Genomic DNA, 22,561 nt, shown 5'->3' with positions numbered 1-22,561 from the left:
AGCACTGTTAAAAGAATAATTAAAAACCTATAGTACATAATTAGGTCTACATGCAGAATATAAGTGGGGTATCAGTTTGAATTTACAATATGTCTAGCTTTGTGTAAAAATATTTTTAAACATTAGAATTAGGCTGTCAGCCAAATAAAGTGAACCAAATTCTGCATTTCTCCTCAGGCAAAACCCATACTGAAGTTATAATGATGATGTTTTGATTGAGTAAAGACAGCAGGATTTGTAACGCTCATAAAAACAATCCAGATATATAACATACTCCACATCTGAAAATCAAATATATGTTGGGTTTTTTTTAAATGAAAATAAAATTTATTCATTATGACTTGTCATTAAAATTAGTTTTAAAAAGCATGTTTTCACTGAAAATGCTAGTATATATTTAAAGTATATATTTGATATTTTGGTAATGCTTTCAAATATTATTTGTAAATGAAAGTAAAAATGAGTGAATAATGCAAAAATTGGTTTTGCTCACTGTAACCAACAACAATGAATGGTACTATTTGTGATTGTCATGAAGACTAAGCAGAAAGACTGGTATAAAAGTGGGGATTCCAACAAATTGGTAAAAAGCTAGAACGACTAGAATTTCATTGCTTTTACATACAGTATGTCCCATGAACATTGTTAAAATACTTTTCATGTTTTTTAAACACAAGCATACATTATTAGAGGCCTGAACCAAAGTGATTTAAGTCAATGGGAATCTTTCAAATGACCTTTATATGCTCTGGATCAAGTCCCAAGTATAAACCCATTCTTACAGTCATATGCATGTAGCTACATACAAGATAGCTATTCAAAAAGCAAACTACAAGAAAACAGTTAGGAAAATGAAAATTGCTAGATAACAGTCAATCACAGGCCACCTGATGGTCTTACTACTCTACTAAAGCTTTTCACACTATAGCGCAAAGTGGTTATAAAAGTCCTAATAATCAACGAAAAAATAAGGGGTCTGATTCTCCTCCCACCCTGGTGGGAAGCATGAATGCCCCAACTGAAATCAATGGAGTTACACCTGTGTACAACTGGTGTTAAATGGGAGGAGAATCTGCCCAAGGGCTTACCCAATTCTGAGGCTTGGTTGTTATGTTATAGAAGAAGTGTCCTTTTTAAAATTAAGAGATTAAAAGTATATATATATTGTAAAGTTAATAACATTACAATAAACTTAATGACAGGGTATCTGGCTGCATATCATGGTTTTCAGATTTATATAAAGATAAATACTATACTAGGGTAAAACAGTACAGATTTGTTGAGATCTTTAGTGTTCAGAGAGAAGACCTAGCTATGTTCTTTGCATCAGAATAATATTGCCTTTCACAATGTGCTCACCATGAGGTAAATGCAAACAAGCGGAAGGTCACACAGATCTGGATCTGACAGGAGCACAGAGCTACTGAGGAATAAATCTGCTTGAAAATTGTATGTAATTCTGTAACTAAAGTTGGAAGAAAAATGACAAGTAAATTGAATAAATTCAACCTACTTTTTTTCTATGGCCTAGTTTTAAGATCTGTTTTTCTTTGACGCTGATATGAACATGTTAGAACATATGTTGCTTCCATGTAACTTTAGCTAACAACTTTTTAGCAACTTTTACAGAAACCAATACCTTCTACAGCTTATTTCCCTTAACATGCTTACAAACTTTGCACTAGTATACAAACTGAGATTCTGTACGTTAACGATGGAAATCAGAACTTGTGTTTGTATTATTTGTCCATCATGTTGAGGATCATTTCACAAGTCATTTCTGTTTTCTGCTCCCTCGGAGTACTTGTTTCTATTCCATATACGACAGGGACAATCTCACTGGCACAGCATTCCGTGTTCACAAAGGAAACATCTTGGAATGATCCCAGGTCAACAGCTTTGCAGAAAAATTAAACATCATAATTGTCAACGAGAGAAAGAATTAAATACTAAATGAATTTACCATTCTGCAGTTTCACTGTAGGGGAAAAAAACATTTTCAGTGTCTATAATGCACCACTACATCTTCTATTTTAAAGTCTCCAATTTTGGAGGATAAATACATTCTGTTATAAATGTCACCTTGCTACCGCTGTGATTGTGTTCTCAACTTTGGTGGATCAATTTAGTTGTAATGTGCAATAATCAATGCTACTGAGTAGCACCAATGATTTACTAATCAGCAGAGACCTTGACATTAATTAACTGGAGGCTTACATACTTCTCACATCCATGGCAGAATGATGAAGAGGGAATTCCTCTAAAAAAATTTAAATTAATTTTCAACAGCAGCAGCAGAGCATGTTATTCATCAGCCAGAAAGACACCATAAATCAATTTTTAAACCTGAGCAAAAAAGAGTCAAAGCTTCTTGTGATACTATGATCTTTCAAGAAGCCAATCACACAAACATATATACCTATATCTTATAGTCAATATTCCAAGTGTGTGTGGAAAGCTATTCCTCTGTCCCTGTTCAGCCCCAAATACTAACTGTTGAAAAAAAGTAATTTGGACCCAGTGCTTTAGCGTGTAAGATCTGAGAGAGTCAAATAATGGGAAGTAGTTGCATTCTGTCTCTCTAGTGCTTGTAGAGACATTATTTAAATTTTAGCAAACTGAATTTCTCACCCCAAGAGCTGAAGATGCACAAAAAAATTCATAGTCTGCATGTAGCAGACAACAGCAGCAAAAGTCTACACAACGTAAGTACTGCAAATACAAAAACCGCAAGCAAAGCCTAGGTCTGGGTCTATACTGGCATTTCTTTTAAAATCTTCAGTCACAATCACTGCAGGCTTACCACTGAAAGGAGTGGAGGGAACACTATTGTAAAACCACCTGCTGATGACCCACCTTGAGATGTATTCATCAGACTTTGAAAAATTACAACATCACAATTATCATGATGTGAAATGTTATCCCAGTGGCATTGTCCATACAGAGAAAAAAAAATCAGTGTGAACTGCCTGCCAATATATTAAATACTGTGTTGCCTACTCATGCTTAGAAAGAGTCAAATTGGCCAAGCTTGCAACAGATCAATGAGCCAGTACCTTTTCATATTGGCTACCATCTTGTACTCCAGAATCTAGGCTTAAATTTTTTAAAAATTACTATATAGCCCTGATGACTGTAAAGATCTGATAACCTTCAAAATGTGAACAAATTGTAAACCAACACAGCGTGATACACTACATCAGGAGAGGTGCCTGAGCTGCTGGCAGGTGTTCTCTTTGAGAAGTTCTCAGTTTGGGAACTCACTTCCCCACCCTTGATCTGCCATAGCCCAGGTATCTCTCCAGACTTTTGTTAAGGCTGCTGAGGAGAGTGAAAGAAACAGATATCTAGGGGTAATCCTTCTGTTCATCTTGTGATTTTTAATTTATGGGCTAGGAACCCAAAGTACTAGATGGGAGCCTATAGCTGTATTTTAAAAATAAAAAATAATAAAACAAATGTGTCCGCCCAAGCCTGCAGACAGCCTGAAACAATAGCTTTGAGGTGTGAACTGTCTTACTCATCTCAGTGGCAGGTTAACTGTGAAGCCCAATTCTGTTTAAAATAGTCATTTGTACTATTTCTCTGATGACCAAACACAAGGTAAAGAAGAGGAATGATCATATTATGAAGATATGCTCAGTATACTCTAAGCAGCATTCTAGTTTGGCATCACAAATGGGAGGAGCTTGGTTTGTGGTACTCAGGAGTTTTCAATTTGGTCCCTATTGCCTGCTGACTCGCTGATCTGCTCAGGAGAACTCACTGTGGCCTTCATCTTCCTTGATTAAAGAACAGTGCTGTATTTTTGACTATTGCTGGGCAGGGAGACTGGGAGGAAACTTGCATGAGCAGGAGAACGGTGACTCCAGAACAAATAATTGAGGAATGACTCTCACTCAGTAGACTGGGCTTTCTGACACACATAAAACGGTGTCTGAAACAAACATATATCTTATGTTAACACTTAAATTAACCTCACTGTGAAATATTAATTAAACCACAGGATGAGATTCACAGCTTTAGCCATATCTGGTTGATTCCAATTTACTTGATTAAATTCTAAATTTATGAGCTGATTACCTTCTTGCTTAACATCATGTTTTAGTCTGTCGCATCTTTTCTTTTTGCCCTTGTTTCCTTTGCAGCGTGTAACAGATTTTGCCCTCACCAATCCACAGCTTTCAGCATGCTTATGCATATTATTCTGATAGGACAATGAAGCACAGACATATGAATACAGTATTAATGCAATTATGCATTTTAACACAAAGAGACAAACATTTCAAGTTTCTAATATACAAATTTTAGAAAACTAGAAAAAAGGTCAATTAATCTCAATGACTTGCTGCTTATCAAACTTATCATAGAATATCAGGGTTGGAAGGGACCTCAGGAGGTCATCTAGTCCAACCCCCTGCTCAAAGCAGGACCAATCCCCAACTAAATCATCCCAGCCAGGGCTTTGTCAAGCTGGGCCTTAAAAACCTCTAAGGAAGGAAATTCCACCACCTCCCTAGATAACGCATTCCAGTGTTTCACCACCCTCCTAGTGAAAAAGTTTTTTCTAATATCCAACCTAAACCTCCCCCACTGCAACTTGAGACCATTACTCCTTGTTCTGTCATCAGCTACCACTGAGAACAGTCTAGATCATTCCTCTTTGGAACCCCCTTTCAGGTAGTTGAAAACAGCTATCAAATCCCCCCTCATTCTTCTCTTCCGCAGACTAAACAATCCCAGTTCCCTCAGCCTATCCTCAGAAGTCATGTGTTCCAGTCCCCTAATCATTTTTGTTGCCCTTCGCTGGACTCTCTCCAATTTTTCCACATCCTTCGTGTAGTGTGGGGCCCAAAACTGGACACACTACTCCAGATGAGGCCTCACCAATGTCGAATAGAGGGGAACGATCACGTCCCTCGATCTGCTCGCTGTGCCCCTACTTCTACATCCCAAAATGCCATTGGCCTTCTTGGCAACAAGGGCACACCGTTGACTCATATCCAGCTTCTTGTCCACTGTAACCCCTAGGTCCTTTTCTGCAGAACTGCTGCCGAGCCATTCGGTCCCTAGTCTGTAGCGGTGCATGGGATTCTTCCATCCTAAGTGCAGGACTCTGCACTTGTCCTTGTTGAACCTCATCAGATTTCTTTTGGCCCAATCCTCTAATTTGTCTAGGGCCCTCTGTATCCTAGCCCTACCCTCCAATGTATCTACCTCTCCTCCCAGTTTAGTGTCATCTGCAAACTTGCTGAGGGTGCAATCCACACCATCCTCCAGATCATTTATGAAGATATCGAACAAAACTGGCCCCAGGACCGACCCTTGGGGCACTCTGCTTGATACCGGCTGCCAACTAGACATGGAGCCATTGATCACTACCCATTGAGCCCGACAATCTAGCCAATTTTCTATCCACCTTAATCGTCCGTTCATCCAGCCCATGCTTCTTTAACTTGCTGGCAAGAATACTGTGGGAGACCATGTCAAAAGCTTTGCTAAAGTCAAGGAACAACACGTCCACTGCTTTCCCCTCATCCACAGGGCCAGTTATCTCGTCATAGAAGGCAATTAGATTACTCAGGCATGACTTGCCCTTGGTGAATCCATGCTGACTGTTCCTGATCACTTTCCTTTCCTCTACGTGCTTCAGAATTGATTCCTTGAGGACCTGCTCCATGATTTTTCCAGGGACTGAGGTGAGGCTGACTGGCCTGTAGTTCCCAGGATCCTCCTCCTTCCCTTTCTTAAAGATGGGCACTACATTAGCCTTTTTCCAGTCGTCTGAGACTTCCCCCAATTGCCATGATTTTTCAAAGATAATGGCCAATGGCTCTGCAATCACATCCGCCAACTCCTTTAGCACTCTCAGATGCAGCGCATCCGGCCCCATGGACTTGTGCAAGTCCAGCTTTTCTAAATAGTCCCCTGAACCACTTCTTTCTCTGCAGAGGGCTGGTCACCTCCTCCCCATGCTGTGCTGCCCAGTGCAGCAGTCTGGGAGCTGACCTTGTTCTTGAAGACAGAGGCAAAAAAAGCATTGAGTACATTAGCTTTTTCCACATCCTCTGTCACTAGGTTGCCTCCCTCATTCAGTAAGGGGCCCATACTTTCCTTGACTTCTTGTTGCTAACATACCCGAAGAAACCCTTCTCGTTACTCTTAACATCTCTTGCTAGGTGCAACTTTAGGTGTGATTTGGCCTTCCTGATTTCACTCCTGCATGCCCGAGCAATATTTGTATACTCTTCCCTGGTCATTTGTTCAATCTTCCACTTCTTGTAAGCTTCTTTTTTGTGTTTAAGATCAGCAAGGATTTCACTGTTAAGCCAAGCTGGTCTCCTGCCATATTTACTATTCTTTCTACACATCGGGATGGTTTGTCCCTTTAACCTCAATAAGGATTCTTTAAAATACAGCCAACTTCTGAAGATTGTTCCAGCAAAAAAATTTAAATTCCACTTTAAAAGGACCATTATAAAGACTGGTAGGCTTAAAATCAGATCTACCATCTTTGTTTGATTCATAAGTGAATAAAATAGTTTATAAACTATCAAATTTAAAAAGAAGGTAGGACCTGCTTGTGAAGCTACTATAATCACGAGTCCCAGTGACAGTAACACTTCTTGTTGCTAACACAGTATCCTGTGTGCTCAGGGAGCTGGCTGAGATACAAATTCTGCTGGTAGCATACGGTTTTGAAGAACAGGATTATTATTCTCTCATTCACTTTGCTAAAATATTCCTTGTATTTTCTACTTTACATATTTTCGCAGTTTCCTCTATTTGTCTTTTGGTACCTATCTAGGATACTTTCCAGATATTTACATTTGTTTCCTATTTGCCTTTTATTTTCTATCAGACTATTTGCACTTTCAATCTTATTAATTCCCAACTTGCATTGTACCAATATAATTCTTGAAACAAACACCTGGCCTTTTATATAAAGTGGCAAATTATCAGATGTATTAACCCTTTGATGTGAGATCTGGAAAAAGCCTATTGCTGGCTCTGCATCAAGGAGCTAGCTGAAGATTCAGTTCAGCCAGTAGACTGCTTCTTTATAAAAATGTGATATGTAGTACTTAACTAAAGATATCTCCCCATTGAGATTCCTTAAAAGGGGATACCTTACCCAGCGTGAATAGCCCTTGCCACATTTAGGGCATTCATAAACTGTTGGTTTAAAATTGGAATCATGGTGTTTCCTGAAGTGAACAGTTAGAAGCTGCTTCTGCCGGAAGCATTTGCTGCAACATACACAAGTGAAGGGTTTCTCACCAGTATGCGTACGCATATGCACAATCAAGTGTCGTTCCTGAAATGAAGAAAACAATGTTTAAAACATAACTAACTTTGTGACAAGCAAAAAAACTAGAGTCCAAGGTTGTTGCAGTTTCCTTAATTTGTTTCACAGAGCACAGGTATTGAAGAACATGTAGGGTAAAATTCTGCTCCCACTGAAGTCAATGGCAAAACTGTCACTGACTTGAATAGGACCAGGATTTTACCCCACATGTACCATCACTTGGAGAACAGTGATCCCTGAAATAAGATGTTACGGGCTGAGTACTGAGATTTAGTTTATATTTTCCTAAATCTTTCACTTTACCAGAATATTCAAGAGTGTCAATTATTTTACTGTGCAACGTTTTAAAGAATGGTTGGAACAAAACAAACCTTTCCAGAAAAATGAGAGAATAAGTTAACCGTTTTGATTTTTTTAAAATGTTATTTTCTAGAGTTGGTGGGTTCTTAAGACCTTGTCTCCTACTGTCCATTGGAAACTCCACCCGTGCTGTGTTTGCATTGCCGCGATGATGCAGTGAGATCCACTGATATGGATCATTACATGCAACTGGAGACGTGCTGAAGGAAATGGAACTCTGTAAGGGAACAGTCTATGCTAGCACATCAGTGCCTATGTAATGAACAGTGGGAAGGAATGACTAATAACAGTAACAAACAGGGTAGAAAAGACTGCTGCTTGTGGAGAAAGCACACCTGCATACTGCAGCTTCAAAAACCTCTTCAAGGTCTGGCTTGCCTCCTGCCCTCTTTTCCCCAGACAAGTGGACAGCTGACTAGATAAGAGACTGCCTGTGCCCTCCTTTCCTCTGACAAGTGGTAACTGGTGAGTTCAGAGGGCACAGTTGTTTTAATTCAACAGAAATTGATTACAATTAATAAGCTGTTGAAGTTATAAAGAACACATGCGAAAACCCATATTACTGAGATCTCAGTATTTTACATTTTGTTACCCTCTTCAGGGGAACAATGGCAAGATAAAGCTATAGATGGTTTTAATGGGCTTAAAAGCCCAGCCTTAAAAGTTAAATATCCCTTTCTACTACAGAGTATGCTTGTCTGATTAAGAATCCATGATTTTGATCCATATTTAGTTATCTTCTCTCTATATTTTAATGTTTCTTCCTGAGTGTGATGAAATCAACAGGCAGAACAAGTCACTAAATTTTCACACTTTTCCAACGAGAGTCCAAAAAGCACTTAGAGCAGCAGTGTCAATGAAAGAATCCTGTGTGTTTTTTATGAGTTCTTTTTAGAAAAACTTATACTACCATAGCATGTTTATTCCTTTGGCTGGTGAAGATTTTAATTGTGCTAATGCATAGTACATACATTAACTCCATTATTACCCTTACATTAGCAAACTGTTATGAACAAATAAATATTCCATAGAGCATGGCCACATATTTCAGTTTTTAAACATGACAGATTTCTAAATACAACTTAAGAGGATGAAAATTCATCACGTCTGGACTGCACATAATTCTCTAATCAGAGCATCCAATAATAAAAGTTTCTTTGGACTGAAATATAGTGTAAAATGATTAGTCTAGAGTGTACGTAACTCTTTAATCACACCATCCAGGAATGAAACAAAGACTATAAAGGTTATATATTGGGATAAATATGTTTCCTTATGTTACTGATATAGCAAAAAACTTATGAAACCTATAGCATGATTTAATTCTTCCATTTTTAGATGTATGAAAATTTCTTCTAGAATAGGCATGAGATAAAAATATGTAGAAATACATTCGGATAACAAAAGGTCCACTAAGAAGTTTGTTTCAGCCAGGCCAGATAAACAGAGCCAAGCTGATTGAGGGTATGAACAAAGCTGTGTAATGAAGTTTCTAAAGAGTTGTCAACATCTGTAAGATATGGGGTACATCTATTAAAAATGTAAATTCTATAAATAAATTAGGCAAGGAATACAGTATCCTATGTCAAATTTCTTCTTATGAAAAATAACCTACGCTAAGAATCCAGTCTTCCCTGACATTTTATATTGCATGGCTTCCAAGCTACTTTTATAGTATATTGTTATTTTGTTTTATATAAATACCAGTTTGGATTGAAAAACCTTTATTCTGTAACATGTTAAATACTACAAATAAGATGCAAATACCATGTTTTGTTATCACAATGGCAGTGAAAATAACTGCTCTTATTTCCTACTTTCGAACAAATCATGTCTGAATGATTTTTCATAAGCAAATAGTTTAAGATTTTTTAGCATTACTAATTTATCATTCATTCATAAACCAGTTATCTTGTAAATAAATATAAACACAGTATTTTAGCTAGACTGTGGTAACAAATAACTATGATCAAAGCAAATACATCCCCAAAGCCAAGCCTACCCCACAGAAATATTAGGTGAATACGCTATCACACTCCAATTAATGTAAATACCTGCTTGCATGCATAACTGCATCGATCACATTTGAATCGCTTTTCATTTCTATGAGTTTTCTTGTGCTGAATAAGAGCATAGCGCTCATGGAAAAGAGCTTCACAATAACGGCACTTCATCGCTACAGCCAGGTAGGAATGCAGGTTCCGTAAGTGAACGCCTAAAACAGTTTTACAGATCATTACATTGAAAAGTTGTGGTAGCTGAAGATGGATTTCTGGATGTCCACAGATTCAGACAAAAGGCTAATCTGTGCATAGCCTGGAACAGGCGTGGGGGGGGGGGTTGTGTGAAAGAAAGCTGACAAGGTACCTTCCAGGCCTCCTACTACCTCTGTACAGGAGCCAAAAAACAGTCTACTAGCATCACCTTTGGGGCAGCAGCACAAAGGACCAGATTTTCAAAAGCTGTTTACGTGCTTAGTGGGATTTTCAAAAGCACCTAAGCAGTTTGGGCACCTACTTCCCGTTGAAATAATTCTGCATCTTTAGGCACCTAAGTATATTTGATAATCTGGCCCCAAATTATATTTATTGTAATGTGGTACCTGCAGTATACGTGGGCTTTTTGACAATCAATAGGTGCTTGTTAGGTGATAATCTTTGAACAGAGACAAATTCGATAAGTAAACGCCCTACCGTAGTTCTACATTTATGAATAGATATTTAATTGATTTCAATTTGAATTAGGCCTTTAGTGGGTTTTCCAAATGTGCCTATCTTTATGTACCCAAATACCTTTAAAAATCTGCCCTTTATACCTCAACCCATCTCATTCAAGCACCAGGAGCCCACTATGGTAAGATATTTAATCAAATCACACATTATATATATATATATACATATACACACATACACACACACACTTACTTACACACACTTGTGATGAATGCATGAGCCTTTGTACAAGAAGCTGAACAAATGTGCAATGTTGACCCCAATCGGAACTTTCGGATATTCAGCACATTTAAAAATCAGGTTGGCACTTAAGTACCCATTTAAGACCCTAACTTAGCTCCTAGTTTGAAAATCTTGGCCTTTGTGTATAAATTTGTTTGGAACCTGTCAGTTATATCGACTGAATTATAACAAATAGGTTGTATTTCTAATACGGTGGCTTGTTAATGAAAATCTGGTTTCTATGAGGTCTTCAAATTACTAAAACACATTAATTTACAAGTGAACTACATGGATACTTATAATTTTATTGGTATGCAAATGAAGTCTTGTTTCAGATACAGAGTCAGTATAATCATAATTCTCTTGGAAACTCATGTGGGTTTGTATTTGCAATATACTGGTTTGTATAACTGAAAATTTAATCTGCATATAGCCAGCTTCCATTTATGATATTTTAAGCAGAAATTTGCATATACACCAGCATGTAGTGATATTACTTGCAGGTGAGAAAAAAAAATCCATGGATTGTATAAAGAATGTAGGTATCTACATCAGAATATAGTGCTTTCTGCTTGATGGGAAAAGACCGAAAGAGTTAAAGGTCATCTCTATGTATTGTACACCATAATCTGTCATGTCACATAAATCTTACAGAACCTGAAAACAGATCTGCTACAACTGCTTAATAGGAATTTAGAATTTCTATAGTACAAATATTGCCTGCTAAACATATATGAACGCAAGATTAAAAGTTCATAAAGTGTATATTAGTTATGAATGAGATTCCTTGTACTCTTTGAAGTCTCATTTGTAAATTGCTCCATAATTCACAAGTTAAAAAAACATTCAATACAAATGTACAAGCTGATCTTATATATTCAAGGATATCAGTGTATTAAAAATATTCAATATATTTCCAGCTCCTCAGATTTCTGGTCTGACACCCACTTTTATTTCACACTGGGGCTGGAACAGAATCTGGAAACTGTGACAGTCCCATCAAGATCTGCTCCTTCTGCCACACTGAGTTTCCACTCTGTGCAGTAGAGAATCTATGGCCTAGATTTTTGTTACGGCTGTCACTTTGGAAAATGGATTTTCTTAATGCCACAGGTATTTAATAAAATCTTGCAAATGTTAACTCTTGATGTGGAGCGTTATAACTGTACCAATCTATAGCAACCACAAGATGGCAACACATCCCCTCAGCAGGAGAAATTCATGAATAATTTCTCCCTAGGAATACTTTAGTTAATGATAAAAATAAGTCAAAGAACATTTTTATAGCATTATGAACAGTAAGAAAAGATACCAAATTCCCTATGCAATTGCATTCCATTTTTTTCTTAAATCCAAACTCACCCAAATCACTTTTTCTTGCAATAAATGTGTTACAATGTGGACACTGGTATCTGGGCACATTTTCACTATGCTTCTGTAATATATGGATTTTCATGGTACCACTTTGTGTGAATCTGGCCTGACAAACATAACATTCATAGGGTTTTTCTCCTATGAAAAAAGCATGAGAAGTTAGATAATATATGCTTAGCAGCTCTACATATATATTTGATACAAACGCACCTCTCCCATGGACGTCTATGGCCCTGATACTGCATTGCGATCCACCAGCACGAATCTCTGTGCCCGTACAGAAAATCATTAACTTCAGTAGCAATACATACTGCATGATGTGTGCAGAGATCCACACTAGCTGAGAGCTGATCCTAGTGCAGGATTTTAGCCTACAGAAGTTGTGAGCAGAACTAATGACAGTACAACGCCATTTATGTAACTTAAAATATTAATTAGTTCGTTCTTCTTTTCTGCTGTGTTTAATGTAGGAAAATGCACAATTGCTAACACTGAACTGGGCTAAATTCTGCTCTCAAGCAGACTTTGTAATCTGTTTGTCTTCACTGGGATTCCATAAGGAAACAGGAGAGCACAGCAGGAACAAATTACTTTTGTTATTTTGCCATAAATATTAAAATAGTGCAAGTTATAATTACAGGATTTGCAGTTATTCATTTGCCAAAATAATTTACATGAAGAGACTGTATTTTTAGGAAACAGATGTGCCACAGTCATGCCCACATTTTGGGACAGCTACTTTTTTGTAAACCCTCCTGACTGTCAGACACATGCCATGTAAAATTAACCAGGCCTGATACAAAACTGAAAACTGTATCACAAAAAACAAGAGCACACAAGAGAAGACATTGAACTTTTTATTTCATATCAGTAAAGGTCAGTTTAAACAAAATGAACACAATTAAAAATTGTTATAATCTGATGGGCCAAATTTTCAAAAGTAGTTTTAAAAACAGACTTAACAATTTTACATGAACATTTTTCCATGTATGTTCTTGTGACACACAAAACATATGTGAAAAACTGTCTGCGTAAAACTGCAGCAGCAATTTCAGAGGCTGGATTGAGGTCAGCTTAAAAAATATAGTCCTACAGATTTACCAAAACTGTAAAATATATATATTAACCATTACATGAGTAAGTCTTACCTGAATGAGTTACCATATGTCTTTTCAGCTTATAGGTATCTTTGCTAGCATAACTACAGAGATAACAGTTATAAGGACGCTCTCCTGTATGTGAACGAAGGTGACGCTTCAATTTGCTTGCCTAGTGTAAAAGTCAAAAATTAATTTTAACACCACCCATATTAAAGGGACACTGTCAATTTAAAATCTAATCCATTTTACAGAACAAATGTAGTAATTTCAAGTTCTACACCCTCATTAAAACACCCTTTCAATTTTAGTGGATTTGCAATCACAATTTTTAGGGGTATTTTTAATATTCCTTCCCCGCATAGAGCGTTGAAGACCCACACAAACAAAAGGGGAAAACGACTATATAGGGGGAAATAGTGAAACTGGCCCTGTGTACACCTCTATCAAATACACAAAGGCTAGGATTTTCAAAGCATCCTAATGAGAGCACCTATCTCCCTTAGGCAGCTGTGAAAATGCCAGCCAAAGAAAAATTGAAAATATAGAGAAAAAAATGGAAAGGCCAATACTAAGTAACATATTTGCTCATCTCATTGGCTTCAATCTGGCAAAGATTTACATACATGCTTAATTTAATCCACGAATAGCCTCACTCAACGTCACTACTCAAGTAAAAATCATGGATGTGCTTAAGTCTGTGCTGCATCAAATCCTAACTGCATAGTAATAACTATCTAAGAGCTTCTTCAGCACTCACTCAAGCAAAACTCTCAGAAACTTCAATGTGAGGTTGTAATATTGTAATAGCAAAAAGTGATTAATAAAACCCTTACTTAAAAAAAGAGAAAAGTACAGAGTACATTTAATATTTTTAAAAATCATTTCAATTTAGATTTAAATACTACTAGCACAATACATGTGGAGCATTAAGGGACCATATTTTGAAAAGAGGAACAGGCAAGGTCTGTACGCAGTCGCAATTTGGGCACAGCATGTCAGGCACTTAATAGTCATTTAACAACATAACCGCAGAAACAGTGCACACAAAAAGTAGGTGCATGATTGAATGCTTACTATTTTCCATGTGAACCTCTGGCATTTTCTAGTTTTTATTTGACCCGGAACTACACTATAGATGCCAATCCTACAAACACTAAGCAAGTGCTTAATTTTATACATTAGCAGTAACAACTGACTATAACAAGCCTACTCATGTGCATAAAGTTAATCAAGTGCCTGTTTGCTGCATGATGTATTTACAGTGACCCTGATCCTACAGCCATTTTTACTGTTAGAAAATAACTAGAAAAAATATTAAAACAAAATGTATTTGTTGGTATGTTTTCAAAAAAGGGTTTGATGAACACAGAAAATGTTAACTTAAAAACGTACAAGAGCTCACTCAGAAGAATGAGTGAGCAGACAAAATAAAAATGTGAGGATTCTGAATAAATGTCTTTATTTTTTGAAAGGCTTCTTCATAAATAATGAAATTCATCCTCTACTTCTGAAAGTTTTATTAATTGGGCTTTGTGAAGGCACCTGGAGGTGGAGGGATGGAATTCACTCCCTCAATGTTTGGCCGGATCCTGGGGCTGAAAACTCAGCCCTTTGTGGCCAGAACAAGTTTCTGGGCCATTGAATCTGGATATCCAATATCTCCCTCCGCTTACACATGCCCCTGTGGCAATCTTCATGCCAATCTATGGGATCAGTGCAGAGCCCTCCTTTGTTGTATGCAGGGACTGTAGCCGCTATCTGTGTGGCCACTGCTCTTCTGTAGAGGGAAGTAATGGGGTTAAAACGGTGGAAACAGCAATGCACAAACCCTCTGCACTAAGGAGAATCTCCCCAACACAACCCAGTTGTTCAGTGTCAATACTGTAACTTACATATGTAGCCACATAAGTTCATTTACTGACCTGTGTATCTGCTACGGTTAATGAGTTTTGTAAAACTAAGGTAAATAAAGATAATATGAAGGTGCACCATTAGTTTCCAATCCTTCGAGCACTTCTGCTCATGAGTAATTTTATGCATCTGTGTAAAAACCTACTGAACTCACAGGATATCAGGCCTTTGTATTTGAAAACATACACCCCCCCACCCCCCAAAAAAGAAAAAAAGAGATTCAGTAGTACTGCACTTACTTCTACACTAGAATATTTACACATTGAGCACTTAAAGGGTTTTTCTAGAGTGTGCTTATATCGCCTGTGTCGTGCAAGCTCACCACTGGTCACAAATGCCATCTCACAGTCACTGCACTTATACGGTCTGGTCCCTGTAAGAACATATTATTTAGATTTTTTAAAAAAGGCATATCTGTGTAATTTCTCAGTAGTAAATCAGCATTTACACATTAATGAAAATAGTTTTAATATAAAAAATTGATATGAATTTTTTTTAGATGCAAATATTTAAAAACTATAAATGTATTACGAATGCAAGGTTTATGTATTACATACCTATTTTAAAATATTAGAAAGAAAAAGGCCCACAGATATTAAAGGAGACAGATCAGGTCATGAGCACAAGAATTCAATATTTTAATTCATTTCACCTTGAGGATGGTTCTGTTGACTATTTTTTATATATTTTATATATAAACACTAAAGCCATGTTGTGTCACCGCTCTACATACGGAACTCCCAATAAAATCAATGGGGGGTTTAGAATGCAGACTGGTGGCCGAAGACAAGATCATTTCAATGCCACTTAAATCACTTAAATTCAATGCCACCAAGTAAAAGGAGCACGTTCTTACACGCTAAGTATACCTGTATGTGTATTCACATGGTTACGCAGGAGAGTAACTGTACGGAAAGCCTTAAGGCAGAGGTGACACACATGAGGTTTTTCATCAGAATGGGTTTTCATGTGACGATTAAGACTTGATATTCTAAGAGAGGTGAATGCGCACAGATCACAATGGAAGATCACCTTTTCCCCTATGAGAATATAGACATATTTAGGTCACATGAGCCACAAAACAATTATCTGACTTAAAGAATAGTGCCAATTTCCTAACTAAACCTCCTAGATTAAGTAATAATACTTTGCACTTCTGCAGTGTCTTTCATAAGAGTACCTCAAAGTGCTTTCCAAAAATTAAGCCTGTCAGAAAGGTATTATTATACCTATTATAAAAAGAGAGTTTAGAGTGATTCATCCAAAACCATACACTGAGTTAGTGGTACAGTTGGGAACAAAATCCTAGAGGCACGACTCCTAGTCTAACTCACACCAATGGATAATCCTCCCTCCCTTGAGGGTATCTTTAACATTTAGCTCATCTAGACGCTTATATCCTGTGGAATACACCTGTGATGTCAGCTTCATTAACTAGTGAGACAACCTCCTATACTTACTATAAAAGCCTAGAAATGGCAGATTAATTATGATTCTCCACATATTCAAAAGCTTGAAAATGCTAAGTATAGACAAAAAAACTATTATAGTTTAAAGCCTCTTAATCTATTGCTTGAACTTCAAGAATGCAAATGCAGCAGAATGTTGGTTCCTTAAGTGATCAAAGAGAACTGTACTCCGTGCTGATTATATAACACCTGCAAACTCACATAATAGAAGTAAGGAATTTCTTTAGAAAATAAATTGAGGAAATGTGAAACATTTTCAGCTTTCAAGCAGATTCAGAGTTGCCAAATGGCACATAGTGTAATATACAGACAGCTTTCCTGGAAGCATTATCTCAGGTCTGGGTCAAGCCGATTCTTTACGATGACCATTCAAGTTGAAGCCAACAAATATTTCTAGAGAATTAATGTGCCTGTATCAGGACATGCAGATAGTAGTATACTTCAACTAACAAACAAAAGTACTTTATCATTATTTTATTCATCAGTTCATACCCACACAAAAAACTTCTTCTTGGAACCACCCACAGGCTCCTCCAAACCTGCAAATCTTGTAAATTTGGCTACAGGGAGGCACTGTCTGGCATAACTAGTAAGAGCCATCAAATCAGGGATTCATCTTATTAAGTACAGCAGACAGAAAACCTGCCTCACCAGCAAAGTAAGAACTTTGCTTCTTAGTCAACTTTATCTGTCTGCCCATCCCAATCTCCTGCATCCTATATTGCCTCTGTTGCTGCTAAGTGTTTTTGCCTGCAAACCACCTCTGCCTTCTGTTAAGGACTGAGACGTGGTGGCATGGGGCACATGAAGTTTGTCACTGTTACAGAGACTGCTTCTACACCTGGAAAACTCTTATGGCTCACCAGACAGAAACTCTGCTCTGGCAAACCTTACTAGGTCTGTTGAACTGGAACTCCCATTATCAGAACCAAAGAAAGCTGAAAGCGAAGACACAGATGAGAGCAAACTGAAAGCACAGAGGCAGCCAGGATGAGGGACTGGTATGGTAGCAGGGGAACTAGATGGGACAAGCAGGATGCACATGGACAGGGAAGCCAGGATCGACAGGGGAATCAAGAAGGGAGCTTCAGAGAATGGGAGTTATCTATGAAGATCCAGAGCACCATCAGTTTCCATAGCAAAAAAAAAAAAAGAAACCACAACAAACCCACCGCAGATGAGTTATAACAAACAGCTTTCTGTATTTTCCTCCACCATGAATTACCCTATTCTGGGCTTATACTTGGTAAAGCACTCAGTGCAATTATGAGTTTTTCTCACCTTCGAGTTTGTCGTATTGTAGGAGACTGAAAAAGTTATAATCTAAGGATTTCAGAAGACAATGATTTTAAATATTAAGATTACCAAGAAGGCTCTAAAGAGTACAAATCTCAGAATGATTTTACAAATCTTCATGTTTAATTATTAAGCATTTACATTCAACATTAAGTGGAAAACTCAATGGAACCTTAGCTATGGAGCCAGGTTTCAAATACTCCAAATTACTCCAAGTGCAGATGATTGAGGCAGTAATCTGAATAATTTCTCTGTTGAAACTTTACAGTGACATCACACTGATTAAAAAATTCTAAGCAGGTAAGGTCAGAAAAGGTTATTCATTCATTCTTTCACATTTCAGTAGTAGTTTGAACCTTAACTTAATCTAACCATAAAGAGTGGAAGTTACTTATAGGTCTTCAATCTGTCTTCTAAATATGAGCTACAAATACTGCATGGTCAACTTTTTACCTTTTTTCCTATGCTGTGTGTTTGTTTGAGCTTCTAGAGTGTCAGGTTTTTTTATAACTGCTTCTTCTTCTTGCTCTTTGTGTTCATAGTGTGACACTGAGATATCATCTTTGGCTTTACAGCTCAAGATCTTTGCTTTCTCAACACTGAAAATGTCCTTTTCTCTTCCCTCTTCATTTGGAGGCAGTTGCTGGACCTTACCTTCAACTGCATGTAGATCTTTACTTCTGTCAATCTAGTTTAAAAAATAAGAAGTTTTTCATTTCATCAAGAAAACAAATGGTCTCAGTCCAACCATGCTTGTGGCAAAGCAGCAGAGGCTATCTGTACCAGCAAGCAGAATACAATAAACTACCCACCAATTAATTCTCATTTACAGCTAGCTATTTGGTACATAATCTGCAGGGATTTTGATTTGGGCCTACTGAATCAATGAGTTTTGACATATACTTCAAAAGGAACAGGAACAGACTTTGGGGGACACAGTTTTCAAGCACTTAGCACCCATAGTTGGGGCCCAATTTTCAAAAAAGGTCATTTAGGCATCTAAATTGAGCGGGCAGATTTTCAACTCAGTGGAAACTGCAGGAAGTTGAGCACTTCTGAAAAGTTAAGATTCATGTAAAGTTCCTAAATGGGAGCTACTGAGTGCTGAGCAATTTTTAAAACCTGGCCCTGAATCTTTACAGGTTTAAGAACATTTTAGACCTTCTTCTTGAGACTATAGCAATGAGACTATAAAAGTTTATATTTTCAACTTCTTTTGACAGCATTTTTTCATATAATTACTTGGACCCTACATTTCAAGAAAAAACAAGGAAAATAAATGTAATTTTTATAAATTATATTTTTGTAAATTTAATATAGGATTTATGCAGTATATTTGTATTAATTCCACATCATGTGGCAGTTACTAAGGTATTGTAACTGAATTTTTTTTAACTAAATAGGTTTTAATACTCAGCGTGATCATTACAACTCCCAAGACTATAAAATATAATGCATCATCTCTTGAAAGGGACAATGTCTAGTATTTTAGGCCCAACATTTAAGTTTTGTAGCAAAATTTACAAAGCCAAGTATTTATAGCAATACTAGTGTTTTCATGAACTTTCCAAATAGTTTGTTCTAAGTGAAAACTAGTTGTGTTTGGCTTTAAACATTTCAACTTTCACACCCAAACACTACAGTATTATACTAATGTGTGAGAACCAGGAAAAGAAATCTACCAGCATACTTATGAACATCTGAGTTAACTGAAATGCAAATAATGCAGAAATGAGAAAAATATATTTAAAAACATTCTTTTAGCTTTAATAAACTGTCAGTAATGTACACAGGAAAGATTGCCTTTTAATAATATAGGCTGAGATTTAAAAAACTCATTTCAGGGATTTATATGTCTAAATCCCTTCATTTAAAAAGTCACAGCCATGATTTTTATTTTTCATTTATATTTTTTTTAAACCAGATTTTAGTTTTAAGTCTACCAATATAACACTACAGACCAAAGGTTACCATCACATCTTCATTGACAGTATCTCTACCTTAATCAGTAGCATTCCTGGTGGTTTATCCATGGACTGGTTTTCTTCATCTTTTGCCTGTACTTTTTCTTGCAAAACATTAATCTGCATCACCTCCACGTCATGAAATGTATAAACACCATCCTGTATACTTATTGCTACACCTGTGGGTAGATTCTGCTGAGCACCTACTCCCTGTTGCACTACTACCAAGGGCTGCAAGACACTTGCTCCTCGTTGTACTACCATGTGCACCCCACTCTGCTGCTGAACATTCAACTGACTGACCCCCTGGACGTCTTCTTCCCCTTCCTTCAAATGCACAGTCTGCAGCATTATCAAATGCTTTTCACCCTGTACTGGAGATGGGGACAACTCCAGGTTTCCTCCTTCTTCTTCCAGCAGCTTGGCTGGAAGGGCTCCATTTAGGCCTTCAGCATCTGGGTCACAGATGCTGTTTCTTTCCTTCACCCAGGATATCTTGCCCCCTCCATCATCTTCTCTTGCCTTGTCCCAGGTTCTTTCAGCACCTTTTATTTTGGTGAACAGCTCAGGCAGGGCTGAGTCCTGAGAGGCCATCATTAAACAAACCTGTCCCAAGAGACAGCAATGAAAGCTACTAAGGCACCTCATCGCCTTTAAATTCAGCCCACACCAACTCCACACGCTGCCCTAACCCACACCACTTCCACTCCTTAATACCCCCCACCCAGAAACCCTTGGCTAAAATCCTGGTCCCCCAAAACCTACCTCCACTGTCCACACACTGGGAAAATATTCCCCACGACCCTTCCAGAGCGGCCCTTTTCCCCTTAAGCCCCACAGCACCTCCCCCTCCAATAACCCCCCCACCCTCTATTAATCACCCCCACGGCACCCCTCAAGCACCTATCCCCACAGACTCCCCCCCCCATATACCCTGATATGGGCTACCCTCCAGGAAACCTCCCTCCCGCCCTACTCCTCAACCCCCTGCCTTCCCCAAAAGCTCCCCAAACCCACCCACTCCAACCAACCCCCCTAGTGACCCAGCTGCCCTTCCCCACAATCCCCCTGGAGCTGCACTAGCCCCCCCCGAAACCCGCTGCCGCGCGGGGAGCCCTCACGCGTCGGCTTCCAGCCCCGACCTCCAGGGGCGGCCGCCGCCCGGCCCCCGGCCCCGCTCTCCCCCCAGCGGCCGGCCCGGCGGGCTCTGCGGAGAGCAGGAGCAGCGCAGAGCGGGCGCGCGGCCGGCGCACGTGACTGCGCGGCCGGCCGCGAAGCGGGCTCCGAGGCCCGCGGGAGGAGCGACGAGAAGAGCCCCTCCCCCACTACAAAGGGACTGGGACCCCCCCACACACACTCTCCTCACCCCTGCAAGGGAGCAAGGGGCCGCCCTTAAGTACCTCACTCCTTCCCCCACTGCAGGGACATGTGGGACCTCCACTGGCCTGAGATCCCCGGCTCCCTCCTCCAGCAGCGGGGACTGAGGCCTGAGCTCTCTTGCCTGAGGAGGGAACCAACCCCCTCCACTTCATTTCCATCACGAGGGGCAAGATGGAAAAAGCCCGGTGCCAGAGCCCCCCTCGCAGTGTACTGGCAGGGTAGGGTGGAGAGTCTATCTCCATGTCATTTGCAATCTGACCCGTAGGAGAAAGTCCCTGTGTCACCATAGCATTCAGGAGCTAAGGAAATGAATGAGACTGGCCCAAGAAACAGACACGGAAAACCATGCACAGCAAAGATAGTTTAATTTATTTCAATTTCCAGAGACGGTACAAGTCAGGACCTTTGAGATTCTGACTGAACAGTTAGAGCCCTGCAAATCCATGGATATCCGCTTTGTATCTGCAGATATTTGCAGATCAGATGCAGATACACCTTTTGTATTGGCACAGGGCTCTGTGAATAGGAACCACCTCTTCACCCCGTTAATGAAAGCCAACACCTGCAACTGTATCCTAATGCATGAGCCTGTGTGACCACATGAATCTTGTTGCATGGTCAGAGCCAAAGTTTCCATTTTCCACTTTTATGCACCACAGCAAGTTCCTGTGACTAGACAGTAAAATCTCCCATAAAACCCCAAAATATTTAGAAACATTTCCCCTAACTGAGTCATAAAGGAAGATTTCTGAGAGTTTCTTTAATGTTCTTAAAATGTGCTCCCACTTCGTGAGAGTCAATGGAACAGCACTCAGTTGGCCTTCCTCTTCCACACTAAAGTATTTACATACTTCTCTTATGGAAACACTCAGCCTAGCTATTATGCCAGTTGAGTGCTATTCAAGAGAGAGTTGACTGCTAGTAGTGTATCATCTCTTACCATCAAAGCTTAAGTATTTTACAAAATTGATTAAAGAGCTATAAGCATCGTTATACTATTCTGTAGTTCAGTATTGATTATTCACCAGGGAACAACAAGTTTTTATGTTCAAGAGTTCTCTAAAGGCCCTTACAAAAATGTTTGAGATAAACTTGTAAAATTTCACAAAATAGTTCATCTTTGATATCCTTCAAAAACAACATTTTACAATCCTCAGGATAAACCATTAAAGTCCCTTTTTTTTTTTTTAAGGCCCACTTGCTACTAATACTCCCCTAACATTAGATATCAGTGCAGAGGAAGGATTTAAAGATTCGCCTCTAACTTTTAGGATGACACATTGTAAAATGGCTATAGGTTAGCATCTCTCATGTCCCAGTCATGACCTAGGCAGTCTATATAATATTCCACTAAACTGTTTTCACATTGATTGTCAAAACTGACAGGCTCAACCCATTTAAAAACAAAAGGAGTACTTGTGGCTGTAGCTCACGAAGCTTATGC

At 38.6% G+C, this 22,561-nt stretch overlaps 1 protein-coding gene across 3 annotated transcripts; it reads right to left on the bottom strand.

The window, feature by feature from the left end:
* Positions 1-442: 442 nt before the first annotated feature.
* On the bottom strand, positions 443-20,957 carry CTCFL (CCCTC-binding factor like). 3 transcript variants are annotated; one of them, XM_084645543.1, is made up of 11 exons: positions 20,880-20,957; positions 19,774-20,343; positions 18,227-18,461; positions 15,878-16,048; positions 15,248-15,381; positions 13,146-13,266; positions 11,986-12,135; positions 9,724-9,884; positions 7,136-7,318; positions 4,084-4,207; positions 443-1,897 (listed from the first exon to the last, which is right to left on the bottom strand). In XM_084645543.1, exons 2-11 carry the CDS (start codon positions 20,332-20,334, stop codon positions 1,740-1,742), a joined length of 1,998 nt encoding a protein of 665 aa, XP_084501669.1. In that variant the 5' UTR covers positions 20,335-20,343; positions 20,880-20,957; the 3' UTR covers positions 443-1,739. The 3 variants fall into 3 exon arrangements, with proteins under 3 accessions (XP_084501669.1, XP_084501668.1, XP_084501667.1); XM_084645542.1 differs by having other exon boundaries at positions 20,859-20,933; XM_084645541.1 differs by lacking the exon at positions 20,880-20,957 and having other exon boundaries at positions 19,774-20,410.
* Positions 20,958-22,561: the final 1,604 nt, after the last annotated feature.

Source organism: Lepidochelys olivacea, assembly GCF_965140295.1.
Source record: "Lepidochelys olivacea isolate rLepOli2 genome assembly, chromosome: 13".
Classification (NCBI taxonomy): domain Eukaryota; kingdom Metazoa; phylum Chordata; order Testudines; family Cheloniidae; genus Lepidochelys; species Lepidochelys olivacea.
This window is presented reverse-complemented; position numbering and strand designations above follow the sequence as displayed.

Excerpts from the sequence above, each read along its gene's own strand:
- CTCFL (XM_084645541.1), bottom strand. The coding sequence starts at position 20,385 with ATGAGGTGCCTTAGTAGCTTTCATTGCTGTCTCTTGGGACAGGTTTGT. Across the intron at positions 16,049-18,226 it reads CACACAGCATAGGAAAAAAG|GGGAAAAGGTGATCTTCCAT; the intron begins GTAAAAAGTTGA and ends ATATTCTCATAG. Across the intron at positions 12,136-13,145 it reads ACATATGGTAACTCATTCAG|GAGAAAAACCCTATGAATGT; the intron begins GTAAGACTTACT and ends CTTTTTTCATAG.